At 40.0% G+C, this 25807-nt stretch overlaps 1 protein-coding gene across 6 annotated transcripts in view; it reads left to right on the top strand.

The window, feature by feature from the left end:
• LOC139002128 (leukocyte surface antigen CD47-like) overlaps nt 1-25807 on the top strand; it is a 136524-nt gene that overhangs the window by 91527 nt on the left and 19190 nt on the right. For 5 of the 6 annotated variants that reach the window (XM_070403534.1, XM_070403531.1, XM_070403532.1 and 2 more), the window contains exons 5-8: nt 14414-14521; nt 15529-15621; nt 16615-16713; nt 18304-18393. In XM_070403534.1, the coding sequence (XP_070259635.1) occupies nt 14414-14521; nt 15529-15621; nt 16615-16713; nt 18304-18393 (390 nt within the window). The remainder of the gene's footprint in view (nt 1-14413; nt 14522-15528; nt 15622-16614; nt 16714-18303; nt 18394-25807) is intronic. The other variant, XM_070403535.1, reaches the window with a different exon arrangement.

The following is a 25807-nucleotide window of genomic DNA, read 5'->3' as shown; positions in this document are numbered from 1 at the left end:
CTATGTTCTACTTTTCATGGATATACTGTAATTTACTAAACTCTCATCTTGATGGCTATTAAAGGATGTTTCCAGTCTTTTTTGATTTAGGAAAGTAAGGCTGCTAAAGATATGTAATACTGTAAATGGCAGAGATATTTTAAGGCTTTTGATACATACTCCCGAGTGTTTTCTAGAAACATTGCATCAATTACTACTGCAAATGAAAATATCTTTCTCCACCCAGTCCTGACATCTTCATAATTCTGAAATCTTTGCTAATTTGATGGATGAAAAACATCCTGTTTTAATTTTCATTTCTGTGTTAGTGAGGCGAATGTTCTTTTTTATATTTATTCTATTGGTCATGTTTTAGGGAATATACTTATGAACATAACTATTTTGGTGACAATATTTTATTTAGGCTCATCTTAAAACAAATAACTTTGGTGAGTGTGAAAGGCACATATTTATTTGATTCACTCAGCCTGGGCTCAGATTTGAAGATGTTTATAAAAGTGCCCCCCAAACATTTGCGGAGTCCTTGTGCTGTGTGATGGGCACATTGTACTATCCACCTTGGCCTTGTATGGCTATTTCCTTCACCAGGTCAGGGAAGTTTTTCATTACTATTCTTTCAAATAGGTTTTCCATTTCTTGCTCCCTCTCTTCTCCTTCCAGCACCCTCATGTTGGGAATATTGATAAGCTGAAGTTGTCTCAGAGGCTCCTTACACTGTCCTCACTTTTCTTCTCTTTTCCTTTCTTTTCTTTTCTCTTCTTTTCTTTTCTTTTCTTCTCTTTCTTTTCTTTTCTTTTTTTTCTTTTCTTTTCTTTTCTTCTCTTTCTTTTCTTTTCTTTTTTTCTTTCTTTTCTTCCTTTCTTCCTTTCTTCTTTCTTTCTTTCTTTCTCTTTCTTTCTTTCTTTCTTTCTTTCTTTCTTTCTTTCTTTCTTTCTTTCTTTCTTTCTTTCTTCCAATTCATTTTTCTTCTTGCTGTTCTGATTGGATGTTTTTGCTTCCTTATCTTTCAAATCCCTGATTTGATTCTCTGCTTCATCTACTCTACTGTTAATTCCCTGTAACGTATGCTTCCTTTCAGTTATTGCAATCTTCATTTCTGACTGGTTCTTTATGTTCTCTATCTCCATTATGTTTCCTATCTCTTTGTTGAAGTTCTCACTGAAATATTTGAGCATCCTCATAACCAGTGTTTTGAACTCTGCAGCTGATAGATTGCTTGTCTGTTTTGTTTAGTGCTTTTCTGGAGTTTTGTTCTATTCTTTAGTTTGGGACATGTTTCCTTCTCTCCTCATTTTGGTAGCCTCCCTATATTTGTTTCTATGTATTAGGTAGAGCTGCTATTGCTGGGGTCCAGCCCCAGTGGGTCCAGGGGTCCCCAAAGGTGTGGACGGAGTCGGCAAAGAAGGAATGACACGGAGGCAGCCTTCAGTTGACCAACAGCCTAGCCAGGATCTCTAGCCAGGATCTCTAGCCAAAGTTCTGGTCGGGATCTCCAGCCAGGTTCTGGTCAGGATCTCCAGTGAAGTTCTGGTCAGGATCTCCAACCAAGTTCTGTAGCCAGGTTCTCTTGCCATGTTCTCTCACCAGGTTCTCCAGCCAGGTTCTGTCCAAGTTCTAGCCAGGATCTTTTGCCATGTTCTCTTGCTAGGTTCTGTGTCTAGGTTCTGTGTCTAGGTTCTGTCTTCTGTTGTCTTGTTACATCTGTATTTATACCAGTTGATTTTAATCCTATCAATTTCTATTCCAAAGATTAGGGTGTTTCTTATCTCCATTCCAGGGAGTAAAGATTATGTAGCTTAAGCGTGATTGTTTGTAGTTAAAGTGATTAACTACCCGCCTGGCACTTAGTTAAGGGGTTGTATCCCCTCCCTAACCTCAGGGAAAAATCCCCACCTGGGGAAACAACCTTTCTCGGAGAGGTGACCTTGGTTAAAACACATGGCGCTAAGGAGAGCAAACATATTAAGAACAATATGCTATATATGCCAGGTCCCTTGAAACATATGCTGTGCAGATGTTTCTTTCCTGCAGTGACTGTGTCAAGCAGCAAGGATGGACTGGCTTCCGGCATGCTATGTCTACCAGTCTTGGTAAAGTAGCCCTCTGTAATAGGTGTCCTGTTGTGCTCAGTGGCGCAGCATCCCATGTCACCCAAGCTAGGCTCTCCAGGAGTGTCTCCTTGTGGGCTGTGTGCACCCTTCTGTTATAGTTGAGCCTTGATTGTTATTGGCATGTCATTGGGAGGGATTTAACTGCAGGACAGTCAGCTGTGAGGACTGACAGCAACCACAGCACAGGATCTGCTGTGCAGGGCCCAACTCCACAGAGCAAGACACACTTCATCAGAGCTCTGGTGCCTGATGAGTCTGCCCCTTGAGTGTGTCTCTGGTGGAAGTTGTTGGGTGGTGCTTCTGAAGCTGGCCACCTAATACGCTAGGTCTAGTAGGTGCAGGCCCTTTTGCCTGTGCCTTGTCCAGGGCCAACCGGCATGAAGTACGAAGCAATGTGCAGACTGCTGTTACTTGTGTTGAGCTTGGAGGTGTCAAGGCTGCCAACCACTAGTGCTGCATCTGGGGCCACTTAGTAAGAGGCACAAGGCACACTGAGGCCAGATGCTGCTTGTTTTGGGTTTGTGAACATTTGAGAGATTTTAGGAAAATTTGACACATGAGCCCAGAGAAGCTGTTTGCATGGAAAAGCCACTGGAAAGGGCTTGGGTGAGCCTGCAAGTTTGATGGCACTGAGTCTCAGAGAATCACCAGCATGGGGCTAACAGTGTGAGCTAGGTTGATGGAGACACATTTATGGGGCTCACCTATTGGTTCTTTGTGGGTGAAGTCTCAGCAAAGGAACAAGGGCTGCTGCCAGCACTTAGGTCTGGGGAAAAGCTGACTCTTCAGCCCTGCCCCTAAAGGCAGACACTTCAGCTTCTCCCAGTATGTATCTGACATATCTTTAAAGCTTCATCCCCAGAGCTAGAGTTTAGAGCCAAGAAGTCATTACATGGGCCCTTTCATAGGAACTGCCTGGGACTCCAGGAGCCCTTTGTCTCCCTCAGCCACAATCTTCATGGTTTCCACAGCCAGAAGTTTTGGAGACTTTTCCCCTGGTGCTAGAATCCTGGACTGGGGGACCTGGTGGGACTAGGCCACCCCCCACCTCAGGAAGAACCTGCACAGTAGAGACATCCCTCCTGATTTTTATCGATTATGTGTGGGTGTGATACTGGCCCATTCCTCCTCTCTACCCTTCTAACATCTCCATATGTCTCTTACTTTTATGTCCTTAGTTGTAGGACTTCTGTTCAGCTAGATTTCAGGCAGTTCTCAATAATGGTTGTTCTGAAAGTTAGTTGTAGTTTTGGTGTGATTGTGGGAGGATGCGAGTACTGTGTTTACCTATATACCATCTTGACTGGAACTCAGGTAATCTACTTTTTAGAATGTGGTATGTTATGGCCTCTAAAGTATAAATAGTAATTCTGCCTCATGACTTTCATGTTATACTACTAGATTTCTAGTAAAGACAGCAGCTTATGCTTTCACTTGGAGGAGATAGAGTTTCCTTATACCAGAACAGTATCTTGAACTGATCTCAGGGGCCTTTGATCCTCCTGAGGACAAAGCCTGAGAAAACTTCTGAACTCCTGAAGCCAAGCCATATATGGTAAGTACTAGACCACCTTTCAAGAACAAAGGCATCCTACAGGGAATGTCCCTACATACCTTTGCCTTTAGTTTTAACTGACCAATTTGTAAGTTGAGTCTTATACTTAGCAAGCAGCTCACAGATGACTGGAATAAAACACTGAGCTTTAACCAAAGTAACAAATCTCTGACAGTGCTTCATTTCAGGTACTTTGTTTTATTCTGACTCAGTTTCCCATTCCACTGGCAGTTAAGTTCCTGGTTGGTTTTCATATGCGCTTCCTGGACTTGGAAGTCTATTTCTTTCACCAGGTAGGGGAAGTTTTCTGTCATTATTTCTTCAAATAGGTTTTCAATATCTTGCTCTCTCTCTTCTTCTGGCACCCCTATAATTCGGATGTTGGTACGCTTGAAGCTGTCCCAGAGGCTCCTTACACTATCTTCATATTTTTGGATTCTTTTTTCATTTTGCTTTTCCGGTTGGGTATTTTTGCTTCTTCGTATTTCAAATCTTTGACTTGATTCTTGCGATCCTCTGGTCTGCTGTTGGGAGTCTGTATAATATTCTTTATTTCAGTCAGTGTATGCTTAATTTCTAGTTGGTTCTTTATCACAACATCGAGGGTCTCACTAGATTTCTTGAAGATCTCACTACATTTATCGGCGGTCTCACCAGTCTTTTCGAGGGCCTTACTAAATTTATCGGTAGCTTCTAGACAGTTCTTTAAAGACCTTAAAAGTGTGGTTTTTAACTCTATATCCAGCAGTTTGCTTTCCTCCGTTTCTGTCATTTATGTCCTGTTTCTTTGTCTTGGCATTTTTTATGCTTCGCTGTGTTGATAGAGTGCCTTTCTGTGCTAAGTGTCCCAATTACCTGAGGTAGACACTCTTGGTGCACCCCCTTGTGGGCTTTGTGCACAGTCTTGTTGTAATTAAGCCTTGATTGTTGTGGTTATCACTGGGAGGAATTGACATCCAGGCCAATTGGCTGTGAGAATCAGCTGTGTCTGCAGTGGGAGAACTTCTGTGCTAGAGACACCCCTCTGGGGCAAGACTTGCTTCAATGGGGCTTTGTTGCTCACTGAGTCTGCCCCCTGAGTGTGTCTTTTATGGTTCCACGGAGCTGCAAACTGGATGGTCCCACTCTGACCTCTGGGCTTCCTGGCTCCTGGATCTCTAGGGAGGTGCTAATCTAGCCTTTGCCTGCGGCTATCCAGCAAAAGCCTCCCTGCAGGGCTTGGGCAGGGCAGGTCGCATGGGATCAACAAGGCAGGGCTAGCAGTTATGGTTGCTCTCAGTCTTGCCTTCAGGGGCTCTGCTTCTCAGTGTTGTGGGAATCGCTGCAAGCCCCTCAGAGAGAAAGCTGCCCTCGGGTTCTGACCGATGCCAGACAGTCCCGCTTCTCCTGTATGAGTCTGGGTCCCTAGAGACTCGCCCGGAACTGGAGCTCAGAGCCTGAGACTCCCTCCCGAATGAAAACGACAACCGTGCCCTCAGCCGCCAGCCCGTTCCACATGCACTCTGCACCTTAGTATTTTACTTCCACACTGCGCCTCCTCTGAGTCTCGATATGCTTTTCTCTTTCCTTCTAGTTGTAGAATTTCCACTCAGCCAGCCTTCCTGTGGTTCTGGATAATGCCCTTTCCGTCTTTTAGTTGTATTTTTGAAGTGGTTGTTCGAGGCAGCAAACTCCGGTGTTTACCTATGCCGCCATCTTGGTTCTCTCAGCCCATTTTTTCTACATTGTGAAGTCATACAACAAAAAGAGGTCCATGGGATGCTTCCTTTTATTTTCTGAAAAAATAATTTTTAACTCTCAGTAATAACTCTATTAGGAAATGAATCAATAATAAAACGAATATGTAGTGCATGGTAAATTAAAACATTACAAACATTGAAAGTGTTTTATCAAGAGTGATTTAAACAATGCTTGCCTTCTTGTCATATAACTCTGAATACAAAGCAAGCATCCTTTCTATGCTTGGTGAATTGTCGTACTTCTTCTAAGTTCAGATCTGCTTCTGGCATTTTAGTTTTTGCATTTTTGGTGTCATAAGCTATCTCTAAGCTTTCTTTTCATGGAAAGTTTTTTTTTTCCGGTCACTTTTTAAAATTATTTATTGTCTAAAGATTTACATATGTCTCCTTTTTCTCCATAGACCCCCTCCCCCAGCCATTCCCACCCTGGGCAAGCCTCCACCTCCCCATTTTCTCTGTCCATTTAAAAGAGAGAGAGAGAGAGAGAGAGAGAGAGAGAGAGAGAGAAGCGTTGATTGGCTGCCTTCCACATATACCCCATACACCCCAACTGGGTATGGAGCTCACAACCCAGGTATGTGCCCTGACCAAGAATCAAACCAATGACCTTTCAGTGCACAGTATGATGCTCAACCAACTGAGTCACACTGGCCAGGGCCAGAGTCACTTCTTATGGGACATCCTTATTCTTTGTGTCACAACCTCCTCTGTGTCCTAATTTATGCCAATAAGTTCACATTTACTGTTTCCTTGGCTGCATGTCTAGAGTCTCTTGCATAGCAGTAGCATTGACATTCCCAAGTTAGCTCTTTCTTCTGTGATGTCATTTATGTTCTATTAGAATTTCACTTTCAGCATTATTGTTTTTCATTTTTTTGCACTTTCACTTTTATTGCCCAGTTTCCTCTTTTGATGATCTGTTGTGAAATGTCACAGTGGTTTATCACTGGGAAACAGGAGGTAGCACAGCATATGCTTTGCTGCCTGTGCATGAGGGGAATAGCAGATGTGCAATGACCATCCTCAACAGTCTTTAAAAGAAGTGACAGGATTGGTTACTGATCATGATGCACATCTGTTGTTTAGGTAATGATTTGTGGACAACTAAACAGATGGCAGTAAAGTTTGCACTTTATGCAATGACTCAATGAATATATTGTGGTACTGAAATTTGAGTTGTGATTTTAGGGGACTTGTATTATTTAACTAAATAAATGGTGGTATCTCAAATTCATGCATATCAGAGCTGTGCAAAGCCAGGACTGCTGTAATTTATTTCAAACTTGTACAATCTAGGCATCTTTCATTTCATTTCCTAATTGTGTAGTTCTTGCACAAAATTATTTCACAGGGATTTTAGATACTACTCAGAGGTGTTTGGGTAGCTGTCCTGAACAAATCACTGTTGGAAGTTCCAGGAAAACATTCTCTATCACAACAGCCTTGAGATCCTGCTAACTCCTTGAGATCAAACTTGAGGACTAGCTTACTATTGAACATAATTGGTCCATGTACGCGCATTTTAAAGAAGTAGTGGAACAGGGAATGTCTTTGTAGGTTAGAAAACTTATTTCGAAGAGATGAGGACATATACTAATGGGCACTGGGAAATTTCTATCTAAGAAGCTGCTGGAGTCCAATCCCAGCGGGTAGAGGGGTCCCCAAAGGTGTGGACGGAGTCAGCGAAGAAGGAATGACACGAAGACAGCCTTCAGTTGATCAGCAGCCTAGTCAGGACCTCTAGCCAGGATCTCCAGCCAAAGTTCTGGTTGGAGTTCTGGTTAGGAACTGGTTAGGAACTGGTTAGGAACTGATGAGGATCTGATGAGGATCTGATGTTTATTGTCTTGTTACATCCGTATTTATACCAGCCGATTTTAATCCTGTCAATTTCTATTACAAAGGTTGGGGCGTTTCTTATCTCCATTCCAGGGAGTAAAGATTATGTAGCTTAAGCGTGATCGTTTGTAGTTAAAGTGATTAACTACCCGCCTGGCACTTAGTTAAGAGGTTTTATCCCCTCCTTAACTTCAGGGAAAAATCCCTACCTGGGAAAACCTTTCTCGGAGAGGTGACCTTGGTTAAAACACATAGTGCTAAAGGGAGCAAACATATTAAGAACAGTATGCCATATACGCCAGATCCCTTGAAACATATGCTGTGCAGACATTTCTTCTCTGCAGCGACTGTGTCAAGCAGCAAGGATGGACCGGCTCACGGCAAGAAGCTAAAATATCCTCATCATAAATATTATGACAAAGAATCATTCTGGTTGATGGCACCTATTAATAGAACTTTGTTATTAAATTTACTCTGAATTTTATTAAATAATATTGAACTCTCAGTGCTTTTTCTTGGTCCCATCCACATAATTATCACACTCTCCTATTAAATAACACTGATTTTATTTTAGAAGGAACTGAAGGAAACCATAGCTCAGCAATATACTCTTTTATAGACATTAGTGGCTATTCCTTTCCAAACTCAAACACCCCAACTTGCTGCATATACTCTGAAGTTATGGTATCATCCACAAGACCAGGGAACATTTGTAACCAAGAAATGTGTATTGGACAGCCTTCTCTTTAATCTTTTATATTCAAGGTGCTTGCTGCACAAAGCCTGGGCTCTTTTGTTTCTAGGTCTTGTAGACTGAGAATATAATTTCTAGTTATGATTTATTTTGACAAAATTGTGTCATCAAAGCAAGTTGGACAGTGTATGGAGTTTATTATATTATTTTACTTGTCTTCTAGCAAGTAACCAGGTTATCATTGGCATTAATATTCCTTTTTCTCCAGCACCATTTTCACAAATGCTTCTGTGTTTTTTTATGAGTGTTCTAAGTATTTTAAAAATAGTATTTTAAATTTAATTAAATAATATTAAAATGTGAAATTGTAATTTTATTCTAAAAGTTATCATCTATGATTTATCCTGCATTGAAGACAATATTGATTTTCAGCTCAATAAATACCAAAATAATCTTAAAATAACTTTCTGAAAGTTATCAGAAAATAGCACTAAATAATAAAATCAAACATACTTACCCTTTATGATTTATTATTTTTAAAATACATTTTTATTGATTTCAGAGAGGAAGAAAGAAGGAGAGAGAGATAGAAACATCAATAATGAGAGAGAATCATTGATCGGCTGCCCCTGCATGCACCATACTGGGGATCGAGCCTGCAACCTGGGCATGTGTCCTTGACCGAAATTGAACCCGGGACCCTTCAGTCCATAGGCCGACGCTCTATCCACTAAGCCAAACCAGTGAGGGCTATGATTTATTTTTAATCTGAGATGAATCATAGCTCACTGGTTAGCCTTCTTGTATCATCATCAATTCACTAACCGCTTAGTGAGGGAACATCTAAAGGTCATGTCTTTGAGCAGGCATTTAATTATTGGAATTTGGGGTTTTGTTCCTAGACTGTGGTATATGTCGGTTTATAGGGGCTTATCAAATTTTGTTTTCAGAGTTTCGTGTAAACTAAGATGATAGTTATCATTTGATCTTCAAATTGACCTGCTAATTGCACTAGATTTCATCAACCACAACCTGCATTCTATCTTTTATGTGCTTTATATCAGTGACGAGGAAATGAGAATTATTACTGGAGTATCTGTTTCTAACATTAGCTGTTTCTTCAGGTGACTAGAGGGACATGCCATTTCGTCAATCATATGAACTTGAAGATTACATAAAGGGATTTTCTTAGGCTAGAGCAGCCCCGCACCTTTTATTTAACCGTGGAAGATCTGGGAGTAACACTTCTGGTCACTCCTCCCCTGCCCCAAACACACACACTTCACTCACACATTAGAACTAAGGGTCTTGAGGCAGCACTTGGAATAGTGATCATCAAACAGTAGGTGCTCAACCAATTCTTGAATAAAGTCATCTACTTGATTTGGTTGAGATGGACTAATAAAAGGTCATGTACATTGTAACTACACAGTAAATATTTGTAGAATAAATGAAGGAAGCAACCTAGCTCATTCTGAGATGTAGCTACTAGATTTAGTTATTTTATAGATAGTATAAAAAGGAAAACTTTAGAATTTTTAATTTTTTTCACAAAAATCTAATATTGTCTCCCAATGATTTTGGTTTTCCTGTGTCAGGTAGCACTAAGGTTATAAGTTTTGTTTAAAAATGTAAACACTACCCTAACCTGTTTTGTTCAGTGGATAGAGCGTTGGCCTGCAGACTGAAGGATCCCAGGTTCGATTCTGGTCAGGGCCATGTACCTTGGTTGCGGGCACATCCCCAGTAGAGGGTGTGTAGGAGGCGGCTCATCGATGTTTCTCTCTCATCAAAGTTTCTGGCTCTCTATCCCTCCTTCCTCTCTGTAAAAAAATCAATAAAATATATTTAAAAAAATGTAAACACTGACAACACCACATGCTGGTGAGCATGTGCAGCAACAGGAACCTTTTCCATTGCTGGTGGGAAAGCAAAATGGTACAACCACTCTGGAGGACAGTTTGGCAATTTCTTACAAAATTATGTTTTATATGATGATCCAGCAATTGTGCTCATTGGTATTTATCCAAAAGGAGTTGAAAACTTAAGCATATGGATATTCATAGCAGCATATACATTATTGCCAAAACTTGGAAGCAACCAAGATGTTTTCAGGGTGAGTGGCAACATGCACTGTGGTACACCCAGACAAAAAGAAATGAGCTATCGAGCTATGAAAGGACACGGAGAAACCTTGAATGCATATTACTCAGTGAAAGAAGCCAATCTGAAAAGGCTGCATTCTGTATGTTTCCAACTACAAGACATTCTGGAAAAGGCAAAACGGTGGAAACAATGAAAAGATCAGTCATTCCTGGAAGTGGGTGCAGGCAGAGTGCATAGGCAGAGCACAGAGGATTTTTACGGCAGTGAAAATACTCTGTATGATACTATGATGATGGATAGATGTAATTTTGCATTTGCCCAAGCCCATAGAATGTACAACCCCTAAGGCAAACTACGGGCTTTGGGTAATTATGATATGTCAGTGTAGGTTCATCTTGGTAAAAATTGCATCATTCTGGTGGCTGATGTTGACAGTGGGGGAGTTATGCATGTGTGGGGGCAGGAAGTATAGGGGGGTGGTCTTTACCTACCTCTAAATTTTGTTGTAATCTAAAACAGTGCTTTAAAAGTATTTAAAATGTGTAAATCCTGCTATTTCTCATATTTTATTTTGTGTATTGATTTCAATACTTTTAGTTGAGGGGAATCTTTTAAAGCATACATATTTTTAAAATTACATAGTCTTGCCAAAAAGCCTGAAAATCATACTAAGAAGTTTGATAAGAGTCCATTAAGAACACATTAAGCCCTAACCAGTTTGGCTCAGTGGATAGAGCATCAGCCTGCGTACTCAAGGGTCCCAGGTTCGACTCCGGTCAAGGACATGTACCTTGGTTGCAGGCACATCCCCAGGAGCGGGTGTGCAGGGGGCAGCTGATCGATGTTTCTCTCTTATCGATGTTTCTAACTCTCTATCCCTCTCCCTTCCTCTCTGTAAGAAAATCAATAAAATATATTTTTAAGAAAGAATACATTAAATTATCTTTATCTTAATGCCAAGTGTTTATGGAGTTACTTGAATTTATTTTCTTTGTTTATATTTAAAATTTTTATAGATGTGACAAATAAGGATAAATATACCTATTAAAGGACAAATAAAGATCACCAAAAAAGGTTCCTTGTGATTACTGAGTTCTATGGCATATATATCAGATTGCAAACCCTTTTCTCTACACTGAAAGAAAAATCAACTGGACTACAAAATACCTTCTCCCCACTTTCCGTGGGATGCGCTAAAATGTGGCCACCGTGGCAAAGGAAATGAGTCAAAAGAAACTAATTTTAAATGATTCCCTAAAGAAAACATGGAGGGAGATATATCCTCTTTCACTGCCTGTGATTATTTAAGTATATTTCACTAATATATTTGTTAGAAATAGTTGCTTAACTTATGGGAGTTGGAAGTAGCCTTGAAAATATTTAGTAGTTGAACCCATCAACAGAAACGAAAACTACCTCCAATATTTATATGCAAAGGCTTTGAAAAGGTTGTTCTATAGTAAAACACTGTCAATCATAGTATTTTATGGTGTTTTACTTTTGTTGTTACTGTTGGTAAGCCTGAAGAGGTTGAATTTTATATGAATTTTATATGAATTCTCTTAATAAGAGAATTTTCAAACTCTTATTAAGTCAGCCTTTTTGCATGAACTTCCACTGTACTCTAAAGGTGAATTCTTGCTGCTTGATTTTAGTAATTCTTTTATGCATTCAATTAAGCCTGGGAGAGTGTCTTTTAAATGTTTAATTGTGAAGAGCATTTGAAACAGCTTCTGTTTCATAACCCTTTTGTAGAACTTTCAAGCTCTATTTAGATAACAATATACATTGAATTGAATGGAAAACTTGACATATGTCTAGGCAGCTGTTCTTAACCTGTGGGTCGTGACCCCTGAAAATACATCCTGCATATCAGATATTTACATTACGATTCATAACAATAGCAAAATTACAGTTATGAAGTAGCAACGAAAATAATTTTATGGTTGGGGGTCACTACAACATGAGGAACTGTATTAAAGGGTCGCGGCATTAGGAAGGTTGAGAACCACTGGAAAGTTTATTTTTCTATCTATGTCTATGCCTTTTGTAACCTATACACTGAATTTTATCCTCACTAGTGTTTGAGTCTAGAAAATAGGGAATCTGTGCCCTATTCTAAGTCAGGGACATGACTGAGTCATGGTCACAACTTATGCAACTGAGGGGTAAGTTCCAAGCCTGGATTGATCAAATGAAAGCTTGGGGAACTTGCCATATTGTTTTTCACTCTTTGCTGATTAATGTGGATTTCAGTTACTCAGCTTCAGGATTGATGATTGATTACCTCTCCATCCCCCCTAATGAGAATAAAGTGGAGGTTTACAATCTAAAGTATGAATATGTAGTGTTTCAGGTGCCATAGGTTATCATATAACCCTTGGTTATAAAACCTTAAAATAGATGTTAGCAGTGTCATTTAGGAGACTATTTTTTTGTTCTTACTGTATTTAATCTGTTTGTCATTTTATTGGAAGCAAATTTAATGCTAAATATAACATTTTTTTAAATTGCCCTCTCAAGATACTAATTTGTGGCCTGGATAAAACAAAATAGAATTTCAGTCATGCACTGTTTCTCTCTGCTACTAAGTCTGTTTTTAGGTTACTTTGAACAACTTTTATGGTAAAAAGTTAATTTTACAATTAATCAAAACAAAACCCCTAAGGTGAAGATATAGTAAAAGAAATAATATTTTTAGAAATATCCATTAGATTATTCTTTTCATAAGGTACCAGGTACTTGAAAATAGGGCTAATGAGTCCTGTTGAGTATTTGTAGTTTATTTTTATAAAATTACTAGGGGCCTAGTGCACAAATTTGTGCACCTTGAAATAAACTGTGGGCTGCTAGGCTGTGGTGGGCACAGGGGCAGTCTCAGCACATCTTCTGTGCCCCTGCCTTGCCCTTCCTGGTCCCTTGTCTACCGGTAGCCCCGCTCCCACCACCCCCACTCTCACAGGTTGACAGCACCGGCCCGCTCACATCCACTGCTAGTGCTGGCCCCAATCACTCCACACTGTCAGTGGGTACAAGCGGTGGCTGCTGCCCTGATCACCCCTCAGGAGCAGAGGGAGGTGGAGGAGCCTTCAGCGGGCGACTGGGGCAGCAGCCACCACTCATACCCGCTGACAGTGCCAAGCAATCAGGAATGGCGCTGGGACCTGGCAGCGGATGTGAGTAGCTGTTCTGGCGCAGGCTGCAGGTGCGAGTGGGGCCGGCTCTGGCAGTCCATGCAGTGGTGGCTGCCAGTCCCGATCGCCCCTCAAAAGCAGGGGAAGGCAGAGAAGCCCTGAGGAGCGATCGGGGCCTGCAGCCACCACTTGCACCCACTCATGGAGCTGAGTGATTGTGGTTAGCATCAGGTGTTGGCAGCGAATATGAATGGCAGCTCCTATGTGGACAGCAGGTGCAAGCACCCGGCGGGACCTTGGTGCGCGGGAGCAAAGAATTCTCAGTAACCATCAGAGGCTTGCCCAATGACAGCGACCAGTGCCCCACCTTGGTCTGGCATCCCTGCTCACCTGCTCCACCATCGTGCCACGGCCAATGCCCCACATGTTCTGCACTCTGCCACCTGCTGCCAATCCCCACCATTCTGCGCATGCCCCCTGGTGTTCAGCACACATCATAGTGACCAGTTGTTTGGTTGTTCAGTTGTTTGGTTGTTCTGACATTTGGTCTATTTGCATATTAGGGTTTTATATAGAGAGATTTTAATTGGACAATTTAAGCATTCCCTTCAGGATATCAAGAGGGTGTGATTAGTCCAATTTTATTCTAGTTTTTCAAAATAAAATATCTAGATTTCCAGATGTTTATCATTTTATGTAAGGTGGAACAAAGTTCTCTTTTTCTCAGTATTACCAATTAGCCAGTTATTTCCCATCAGCATTATCTATATCAGCTGTAAGGCTGAGGCAGTTTTACTCCTCAGGGGACATTTCACAATTGATACAACTGGGGCTGTTCCTGGCATGCAGTTTGGAGGGAGGCAGGGATGCTACTAAACCTTCTAAATGTGCAGAGCAGCCCCCTTCCACCATAAAGATTTATCTGGCCCTAATGTTAATAATGCCCCAACTGAGAAAGCATGGTGTATATGACTTCAACTTTAAGTTGTAAGATAATAAAAGGATCACCCGTAAATTCAGCATCCATATTTATACGGCCGTGACACTATTTAGTCATTGACGGACTTATGAAAAAGATTTGAGGTGGCTGCACATGGTACAACTGAGTTATTCCTCAAAGGTTATTCAATTATAGGAAGTTATCAGTTTGTCTCTGCACTTTTTAAGTTACAGAAATGGCTTCACTTCTTGAGATTGAGTTCATGGAATTCTTTGTGTGTTTTTTTTCTTTCAAGTACTTAAATATAATTCCAATATTACGAAGGAGAAAATCATCATTATATCTGTGGCTGGACTAGTTCTCAGTATATTAGTCATTGTAGGAGCCGTTTTCTTCATCCCAGGTAAGATGTGCAGCTACTATGAGGGAAGTCATGGTTGACAAGGTTGAGAACATTGTGGGGGGTGGAACTCTAGGGGAGAATCCATTCCTTGCTTCTTCCGTTTTCTCGTGTTTGCTGGCAACCTGCAACTCCTTGGCTTGTGGCAGCATAACTCCAATTTCCACTCTTAAAACTCCTGTGCATCTCTCTTCCAAAGACACTTACCATTGAATTTAGGCCCCACCTCATTAATCTAGAAGAAATTCCTTCTTCCAAGAACCTAAACTAATTCATATAATGTAATGGTCCGCTTTGGCTCTATAAATTAACATTCACAGCTTCCGGGAATTAGGAGGTAGGCTTATGTTTGGAGCCACTATTTAACCCACTGCAAAGGCAAACTTCATCAGGCAAGACATGGAAGGGGGAATAAACGTGGGAAACAAATCAATCTGAAACTGCATTTGCCTTTGGAGGATGGGAATGGGATTGGGGAATAAGGGTATGCAGCACATGGAAAGAACAGCAGGGATAGGCTGGGACTCAAAGTGTAGACAGTAGAAAGCCTTTGTTTTATTAACAGAATGAAATATGGGTGTAATGTTTAGGAACAGAAATTTGGCAGCTCTCTTTGCAGCTGAAGTTAGTGAGGGTGTGGGGAGGAAAGAGATGAATTAAGAAGACAGCTACAAAGAATAGCTATTTTGACTTGAGGACAGATTGAACACAGCAAATGAAGGGATTGGCAAGAGGCTCCAAGGTAGTTAAGAAGGAGGAAAAGCCAATTGAAGGTTTTGACTTGTTGAGACTTAGATGTTGACATTTAGATGTCTTCAGTTTGGTCTTAAATAAAAATATTGTCACTTATTTTGTGTGAGGTTTTAGAGGAAGCATTTATTTTTAAACGTTTTGCTATTTATAAGAGTAGTATTGAGATGAATACATTTAATAAATTAGGTACTTTATCTTTCCACAGAGTAGGAAGTATGTAGGAAAATATTTTAAATATTAATTTTATTTATCAATAGGTGAATATTCAACAAAGAGGACCAGTGGACTTGGTTTAATTGTAGTTTCTACAGTAATATTAATATTACTTCAGATCTCTATGTTTATGATAGGTAAGTATTTATTGTTTTAGCATGATTGTGCCCTTTTTGATTTAAAAAGCAGCATTTTTTAATTGAAATAAATCTTGCATGTTTTTTTTTGTAATACAATAAAGGTTTGTTTATCTCCCTAGATATTCTTAGTGAAAATTTTCCCCAAAATGGATTAATTTTAATTTTATATTAGGTTTTTAACATAGTTATTTTATAAAAAGTGATTTTCAGAGACATATTTAATGCCAGCCAATGGATTTTTAAAATCATACTATATAATTTCTTAATGATGATCTTCATATTCTTATTTCAGATTTTGAAGTTATAAGTAAATATTAAACATTCCCATTCTTTTGAGAAAACTCTCTTTAAAAAACTAGTTATACAAAATAGGGTTGCAAATCATAAAGAGTTATTTCAAATATTAACATTGAGTTTTAAAAGTTATACATTATGATCATCCAACCTATAATTGGTAACATTTTTCACTCCATTTTTGGGTTAAATCACTAACTATTTTTAATATTAAAGAATCTATTTTTTCCATTAGCACATTTAACTCTTGGTATGAGAGCCTATCTCTGGATTGCTATATATTAAGATGGTATAATTTGTTCTAAAATCACAATTAGGGGGTATGATGTCTACAATGGCATGCTTGCACAGTGGTTCTCCACCAGAGTGATTTTGTGTGCACATGGTGAGGCCCTGCTAATAGCCACTCCTATGGTGAAATACCCACGTGTGGTAAAAGCAGCATTGTTCTAAGATTTGGGGTAAAAACTGCCAATGCAGCTCAGCTCCCTGCAGAAATGAAAGGCTGCTGAGGATGTGAATGTGGAGCTGATTCCTGGAGTGGAGAGAGATGGCTTAGGTCACTGGGAAAGCAGCCACCACCTGACACGGAGCTCCAGAGTCAGTCTTCGGTCCTAGGATACTGACCTTGACTGTATGATATACAAGTGGAAGTGATTGCTTCTTAAACACTCACAACATGCTTTTTCCTTGCAGCTCCAGCTATTGGGATGCTCCCCATCAATATCATCTTATTGATCGTTCAGGTGCTGGGCCTTTTGATCTCTGTGGTCGGACTAAGCCTCTGTGTCTCAGGTGAGGGTCACAATCTATTCTAGACCCAACTAGTCTTCCTACCAGTAATTTCTCTTAGAGCTCTTTTTCTTTTTCCTTTTCGTTGTCTTTCTTATTCTATTTTAAATACATGGACTTTATTTGTTAGAGCATTTTAGGTTCACAGCAAAATGGAGTGGAAAATACAGAATCCCCCTCTACCCCATCTACTCACAGCCTCCTCCTCTATCAACATCTCCCACCAAGTAGGACATTTGTTACAGTCTGTTGAACCAACATTGGCCCAACATTGTCACCCAAAGTCCATTGTTTGTATAAGGGTTCAGTCTTGGTGTTGTATGGTCTATGACTTTGATAATTGTATAATGACATGGACCATAGTCATAGAATATCATATAGAAAAGTTTACCTGCCCCCAAAACCCTCTGTGCTCTGCCTATTCATCCTCCCTATTCTGAAACCCTGGCAACCACCGATCATTTCACTGCCTCAATAGTTTTGCATTTTCCAAAGTGTCTTATACTTGAAATCATACAGTATCTAGCTTTTTCAAATTGGCTACTTTCCCTTAGTAATGTGCATTTAAGGTTCCTCCATGTCTTTGGGTGGCTTGATAACTTATTTACTTTTTAGGACAGAATAACATTCAGTTGTGTGAATGGACGATACTTTGTTTATCCATTCACCTATTGAGGGACATCTTGGTTGCTTTCCCCACAGGGAAAGGTATTGATTTGTTATAAAATCACAGATCTAGACACACAATATAGAAGTGCATGTTTTTGTATGGACATACTTTTTCAACCTCATTTGGGCAAACACTAAGGAGTGCAATGCTAGATTGTATGTTAAGAATATATCTAGTTTTGTAGCAAATTACCAAACTGTCTTCCAAAGTGGCTGCACCATTTTGCATTCCCACCAGCAATGAATGAACATTTCTGTTGCTCTACATTCATTCCAGCATTTAGTGTTGTGAGCTTTTCATTTTTTTCACTCATTTTTCCCCTACTGAGGTCAGTGCTTTCCACATTGGCTGATTGTTTAGTGGCCAAACTGCCACACCTGTATTCATGGATGAGCTTTTAAAAGAACCATTTGGGTGGAGGTTTAGGCTTCACAGACTATTTCCCTTTAGTCTAGACTTCATAAGGTACATGCTATGCAAGCAACGGCTCTTCTTTCCGTACAGGGAAAGGAATTTGGAATCATTGCACTGAGTTAATAATGGGTATACAAATGTAGGTAATATTTGTTTCTTTTTAAAAATATATTCTTATTGATTTCAGAGAAAAGGGGAGAAGGGGAAAAGATAAAAAGTATAAATGATGAGAAACAATCACTGATTGGCTGCCTCTTGCATGCCGCCTACTAGGGATCGAGCCCACAAACCAGGCTTTGCCCTGATCAGGAATTGAACTATGACTTCTTGGCTCATAGGTTGATGCTCAACCACTGAGCTACACAGGCCAGGCAGTAATTTTTGTTTCTTGAAAATGAGAAAAATAATTACTCTTCCTAAAACTTAATGTTATTTCCGTTATTGATTCTTTTAAGAAGTTCAGTTATTTCATGTGATTTTCTAATATAAAATTTTATATGTTTTTTCAGAGTGCATCCCAGTGCATGGTTCTCTTCTGATTTCAGGCTTGGGTATTACCGCCTTAGTGGCATTACTTGGATTAGTTTATATATTTGTTGGTAAGTCAACTTTGTTTTTGTTAGTCTCTGCCAAGAATTCCAAATCCTGTATAATAGGAGAGAAACTTGCAAATTAACCATCCCCCCACCACAAGGATGGCTGCACCCACAGCTGAGGCCGAGTTCCCATAATGAGCTTTAAGGAGCAATGAGCAGGGACCTGAGGCCGAGTGCCCCCCGCCCCCCACATTGGGGCTTGACAGGGAACCTCAGGCTGCGCCTTCCACCCTGGTACCAGGCCAGAGGACCTCAGGCCGTGCCCCCCCCACCCCCCCCGCCCAGCGCCAGGCCGCAGGAACTGAGGCCATGCCCCTGCCCTGGAGGGGCTTAACAGGGGACCTAAAAGTGTGGCCCCTGCCCCGGTGCTGGGCCAGGGGACCTCAGGCTGCTCCTCCAGCCCCATCACCAGGCTGGAGAAACTCAGGCTGCGCCCCCTGCCCTGGTGCCAGGCTGGAGGACTTTAGGCAATGCTCCCCGCCCTGGCATCAGACCACGGGAACTGAGGCCATGCCCCCCACCCAGTGGGACTTGACGGGGGATCTCAAGGTGCACCCCCCACCCTGGTGCTGGGCCGGAGGACCTCAGGCCACAACCCCTTCCAGGCAGGACTTGATGGGGGACCTCAGGCCATACCCTCTGCCCCGCCCCAGCTGAGGAACCTGAGGCTGCGCCCCCTGCCCTGGTGCCAGGCCAGGGGACCTGAAGCTGAGCCCCCCGCCCCCACCCTGGTGGTGCTTGACAAGGGTGGGACCGGCAGGGTCTGGATCTAGCCCAATGAGGGGGGTGCCGGCTGGGTCTTGGTCTCACGTCATTTTGAGGCACACGTGGGTGGGTGGGGACTTGACTCTGGGTCCTGTGGCGCACCCCAGACTCTGACAGGAGGAAGATTTTCATATACATTTTACTAATTTTCTTTCATCTCTGACACTTCCATTATAGAGAAAGGGCAAATAGCAATATTAAAATATTTCCTCTAATTAATCTCCTTTTAATGTGCACAAATTTCGTGCACCAGGCCACTAGTATATTATAATTTGGAAAGACTTTTGGTTGGTTCTTACAACTTAGGATCAAGAAAATGTATTTGTAACTAATGAAATACTGAAACGTTTAGAAAATAGACTAGTTTAAAAGAAAATGGCTGTATGTTTTAGAATGTATAAACCTTTTTATGCTATGGAAAAGGAGAATTGGTTGAGGATTGATTTTAATAAATAGAAAAGAATTGTTTTTTTCATGCTTACCCTCTTGGTAAGCATGAATATATATAAACTTAAGATAATAATAATATAATTATCTTAAGTTTTACATGTCTCCTTTTTCCCCAATTGACCTCCCCCCCAGCCATTCCCATCCTGGGCAAGCCCTCACAGCCCCAGTGTCTCTGTCCATTGGTTATGCTAATATGCATGCATACAAGTCCTTTGGTTGCTCTCTAACCCACCCGCCACCTCCCCTGCCATTTGTCTCTGGGTCTATTTTTGTTCATCAAATTATGTTGATCATTATATCCCACATATGAATGAGAACATGTGATATTTATTTTTCTCCAACTGGCTTATTTTGCTTAGCATAATGCTCTCCAGTTCTATCTGTGCTGTTGCAAATGGTAAAAGTTCCTTCTCTTTTATAGTAGTGTAGTATTCCATAGTGTAGATGTACCACATTTTTTAATCAACTCATCTGCTGATAGGCACTTAGGTTCTTTCCAAATCTTAGCTATTGTAAATTGTGCTGCTATCAACATAGGGAAGCATATATCCTTTCTGATTGGTGTTTCTGGTTTCTTGGGATATAGTCCTAGAAGTAGGATTACTGGGTCAAATGGGAGTTCCATTTTTAAATTTTTGAGGAAACTCCATACTGTTCTCCAAAGTGGGTGCATCAGTCTACATTCCCACCAGCAGTGCATAAGGGTTCCTTTTTCTCCACATCCTCATCAGCACTTGTCTTTTGTTGATTTGATGATGATAGCCATTCTGACAGGTGTGAGATGGTACCTCATTGTTGTTTTGATTTGCATCTCTTGGATGATTAGTGATTTTGAGTATTTTTTCATATGTCTCTCAGCCTCTTTCATAAAGTGTCTACTTAAGTCCTTTGCCCATTTTTTTATTGGATTGTTTATCTTCCTTTTGTTAAGTTGTATGAGTTCTCCATAAATTTTGGAGAGTTAACCGTCATCTGAAAGAGCATTGGCAAATATGTTCTCTCATGCAGTGGGCTTTCTTGTTGTTTTGTTGATGGTTTCTTTTGCTGTGCAGAAGCTTTTTATTTTGATGTAGTCCCATTTGTTTATTTTCTCCTTAGTCCATTGCCCTAGGAGCTGTGTCAGTAAAGATATTGCTATGACGTATGTCTGCTATTTTGCTGCCTATGGAGTCTTGTAGGATATCTATGGTTATTTTGTCTTACTTTTAGGTCCTTTAGCCATTTTGAGTTTGGTTTTGTGTATGGTGTAAGTTGGTGATCCAGTTTCATTTTTTTGCATGTATCTGACCAAATTTCCCAGCACCATTTATTGAAGAGACTGTCTTGACTCCATTGTATGCTCTTGCCTCCTTTGTCAAATATTAATTGAGCATAATGGCTTTGGTCAATTTCTGGGTTCTTTGTTCTGTTCCATTGGTCTATATGTCTGTTCTTGTGCCAGTACCAGGCAGTTTTGAGATCCATGGCTTGGTGATGTAGCTTGATATCTGGTATTGTGATCCCTTCAACTTTGGTCTTCTTTCTCAGAATTGCTGTGGCTATTTGTTTTGTTATTTTATTCCAGATGAATTTTTGGAGAGTTTGTTCTAGATCTTTGAAATATACTGTTATTATTTTAATGGGGATTGTATTGAATCTGTAGATTGCTTTGGGTAGTATGGACATTTTAATGATGTTGATTCTACCAATCCATGAACATGGTATATTCTTCCATTTGTTTATGTCTTCCTCTATCTTTTTTCAATGTCTTATAGTTTTCCAAGTACAGGTCTTTCATCTCCTTAGTTAAGTTTATTCCTAGATATCTTAATTTTTTTGGTGCAATGGTAAGTGGGATTTTTTTTTTTTTTTAGTTTCTCTTTCTCTGATTTCATTATCCTGTATAATAAAAGCCCATCAACAGAAATGGTGGGACGACCAGAATGACCAGAGGCCAGAATACCACAGACCCTCACTGTGGCTGGCCCTGCACCCAGGGAGAGGTTAAGGGCAATCGGGTAGGCAGGCAGAGTGGTTAGGGGCGATCAGGCAGGCAGATGAGAGTTAGGAGACAACAGTGGTCCTGGATTGTGAGAGGTATGTTGAACTGCCAGTTTAGGCCTGAACTGACAGTCAGACATATCCAAAAAGGTTTCAGATTGTGAGAGGTTGCAGGCCGGGGGCTGAGGAACCCCCTACCCCCATGCACAAATTTTGTGAACCGGGCCTCTAGTTGGTATATAAAAAGGCCATAGATTTCTGGGTATTAATTTTGTATCCTGCTACATAGCTGAATTTATTTATAGGTCTAGTAGTTTTTTGATGGAGTCTTTGGGGTTTTCTATGTATAATATCATGTCATCTGTGAATAAGGACAGTTTTACTTCTTCTTTTCCAATTTGGATGCCTTTTATTTCTTCTTCTTGTCTGATTGCTATGGCTAGCACTTCCAGTACTATGTTGAACAGGATTTGTGAATGTGGGCATCCCTGTCTTCTTCCCATTCTTAGGAGAAGTGACTTTAGTTTTTGCCCATTGAGTATGATGTTGGCTGTAGGTTTGTCATATAAGGTTTTTATTATGTTGAGGTATGATCCCTCTATTCCATCTTTGGCTGAGAGATTTTGTCAAGAAAGGGTGTTAGATTTTGTCAAATGCTTTTTCTGCATCAATTGATATGATTATGTGATTTTTGTCTCTCAATTTCTTTATGTGATATATCACATTTAGTGATTTGTGGATATTGTACCATCCTTGCATCCCCAGAATAATTTGCACTTGGTCATGGTGTATGATCTTTCTAATTTAATGCTGAATCCGATTCGCTAGAATTTTGTTTAGGATTTTAGCATCTATGTTCATCAAGGATATTGGCCTGTAGTTCTCTTTTTTTTGTGATGTCTTTATCTGGTTTTGGAATTAGTATAATGCTGGCTTCATAGAACTTGGAAGTGTGCCTTCCTCTTCAATTTTTTGGAATAGTTTGAGGAGGATAGGTTTTAGTTCTTCGAATGGTTGGTAGAACTCTCCTGTAAAGCCATCCAGACAAGGGCTTTTGTTTGCTGGAAGATTTTTGATCACTGCTTCAATTTCCTTGGTGGTATCAGCCTATTCAGGTTTTTTTATTCTTCCTGATTGAGTTTTGAGATCTTGTATTTTTCTAAGAATATGTTCATTTCATCTAGGTTGTCCATCTTGTTGAAATAGAGTTGTTCATAGTATTTTTTCATAATTCTTTGTATTTATGTGGGATCTGTTGTTGCTTCCCCTCTTTCATTTCTGATTTTGTTTATTTGGGTCCTCTCTCTTTGCTTCTTGGTGAGCCTGGCTATGTTTATCCTTTCTGAGAACCAGCTCTTGGTTTTGTTTGTTTTTTATTTTTATTTTTTGGTGTCCATTTTTTTTTTTATTTCTGCTCTAATCTTTATTATTTCCTTTCTTCTGCTTAGGCTGGGCTTTTCCTGTTGCTCTCTTTATATCTCTTTAAGTTATAGGGTTAGATAATTTATTACCATTTTTTCTTGTTTTTTGAGGTAGGCCTATAGAGCTATGAACTTCCCTCTCAAGACTGCTTTCACTGTGTCCCATAGATTTTGGATTGTTGTGTTTTCATTGTCATTTGTTGCCATGATGCTTTTTATTACTTCCTTGATCTCTTTGGTAACCCAATCATTGTTTAATAGCATGCTATTTAGCCTCCAAATGTTGGGTTTTTTTTTCATTGTTTTTATTGTAGTTGATTTCTAATTTTATGCCATTGTGATCTGAGAAGATGCTTCATATGATTTCTATCATCTTGAATTTGAAGAGACTTTGCCTGTGAACCAATACATGGTCTATCTTTGAAAATGTCCAATGTGCACTTGAGAAGAACATAAAGGGTATCTCAAAATTCACGCAAGATTTGAATTTTACTCCATTTGTGCCGTAAAGTGTTGCCAGCAAAAAAAAAAAAAAAAGATAGCGTGACAGCTGACAGTTCAGGGTTATTAAAAATGGTGTGCTACACACAAAAAAATGCCTTTTCATTGTTGAGCAGTATTTTAAAAATAATGAAGGTTTGGCAGCTACAGTTCACAATTTTCCTGCAAAATATGTCGGAATAGTGATTTAACTTCATCAACTGTGCAGAGATTAATTAAAAAATTTAGGGAGACTGGATCAATTAGTGATCTTAAACACTCTGGCCGTCCTTCAACAAGTCGTTCAACACAAAACATCGAAGCAGTTCGTGAAAGTGTTGCTAAGAGTCAAGGGACATCAATTGGGTACCGTAGTCAAGAATTGGACATTTTGAGAAGCCATTTACCTGATATGCTATTCCATACATAACCCTATACTATATACTTTGTGTATCAATAAAAATTTATAATTTTTAATTATAAACCTGCGTTTTCTATCAAAATTACTTTTTGCGTGAATTTTGGGACATCCTTTATATTCTGTGGCTTTGGGGTGAAATGTTCTGAAGATGTCAATTAATTCCATCGATCTAATGAGTCATTTAGGATTCATGTTTCTTTGCTGATTTTTTGTTTAGAGGATTTATCCAATGGTTTTAGTAGTAGGAGACTATGGCTATATTGCTGTTGATCTCTTCCTTGATATCTTCTAGAAGTTATTTTATGTATTTGGGTGCTCCTGTATTGGGTGCATATATATTTACCAGAGTTATTCTTCTTGTTGAATTGCTCCTTTAGTATTATGAATTGGCCTTCTTTATCTCCTGTTACGGCCTTCACTTTGAGGTCTAATTACTCAAATATAAGTATTGCTATGCCAGCTTTTTTTTTTCATTTTCATTAGCCTGAAAAATTTTTTCCATTCCTTCACCATCAGTCTGTGTGAGTCCTTTGTTGTGAGGTGGGTCTCCTGTAGACAGCAGATATATGGGTCATGTTTTTTTTATCCACTCAGCTACCCTGTGTCTTTTGCTTGGGGCATTTAATCCATTTACATTTAAAGTTATTATCGATAGGTACTTGTTTGTTGCCATTTTTATTCTTTACACCCACGTTCTTTCTTCGTTTTCTATTTCTTCTTCTTATAGTAGTCCCTTTAGCATTTCTTGCATTGCTGGTTTGATGGTAATAAACTCCCTTAGTCCTTTTTTGTCTGTGAAACTACTGACTTCACTCTCAACTTTGATTGATAGCCTTGCTGGGGACAGTATTCTTGGATTTAGATCCTTGCTTTGCATGACTTTGTATATTTCACTCCATTACCTTCTGGCTTGATGTGTTTCTGTTGAGAAATCAGTTAACAGTCTGATGGGAGATCCTTTGTAGGTAACTGTCTCTCTCTGGCAGACTTTAAGATTCTTATTTTGTCATTGGTGTTTGCCAATTTAATTATAATGTGTCTTGGTGTTGGTCTAATTGGGTACATCTTTTTTGGGACTCTTTGAGCTTCTTGGAGTTGTGTGAGTTTTTTCTTCCCTATATCAGGGAAGTTTTCTGTTATTTCTTCAAATGGGTTTTCTATTGCTTGCTCAGTTTTCTCTCCTTCTGGTACCCCTATTATGCAGATATTGTTTTGTTTTGTGTTGTCCAAAGTTCCCTTAGGCTCTCCTCCTGTTTTTTAAGTTGTTTTTCCAGTCGCTGCTCTGCTTGGTTATTTTTTCCTACTTTGTCTTCTAGCTCACTGATGCGGTCCTCTGCTTCTTCTAGTCTAGTGTTGATGCTTTCTATTGCGTTCTTTATTGCAGCGAGGTCATTCTTCATTTCTTCTTGGTTCTTAGACATTGAATTTATCTTCCATTGCTTTCAGCATTCTTTTGACCATTGCTCTGAATTCTTTCTCTGAATTATTTCTCTGAATTCTTTCTCTGAATACTTGCCTCCATTTTTGTTTACTTCCTTTTTCGGTGATTCCTCCTTTTCTCTTCTATGGGGGCTGTTCTTTGTCTCCCCATGTTCACTCCTCTCAGGGTGTCTGGTTATGTATCTCACTTTCTCCTGCGTTGACTCTCTCCAGGTGATCTCTGACTTTTCCATGCACCAATTACCTCACCAGCTATGTTTAATTTTCCAATTCTGGGTGGATGTTATTCAATTCAGTTGTTTCTTCTATCTTCTCTGTGAGAAGGTGCAGGACCTGACCTCATATTCAGCCGTCACCTTGTCTTCCGCTGGACAAACTTTTCAGGTGCCTGTGGCCAGGGAGCCTGGAGTCTCAGTGTTTGTGGGTTTTCAGCTGAGGCATGTGGTTCCTGGTTGTTCTG

Source organism: Myotis yumanensis, unplaced genomic scaffold, assembly GCF_028538775.1.
Source record: "Myotis yumanensis isolate MYYU_CA2020_CCGP unplaced genomic scaffold, mMyoYum1.0.hap1 SCAF_2, whole genome shotgun sequence".
NCBI classification, from domain to species: Eukaryota; Metazoa; Chordata; class Mammalia; order Chiroptera; family Vespertilionidae; genus Myotis; species Myotis yumanensis.
The sequence above is the reverse complement of the archived record's forward strand: the minus strand, read 5'-3'. Positions and strand labels throughout refer to the sequence as shown.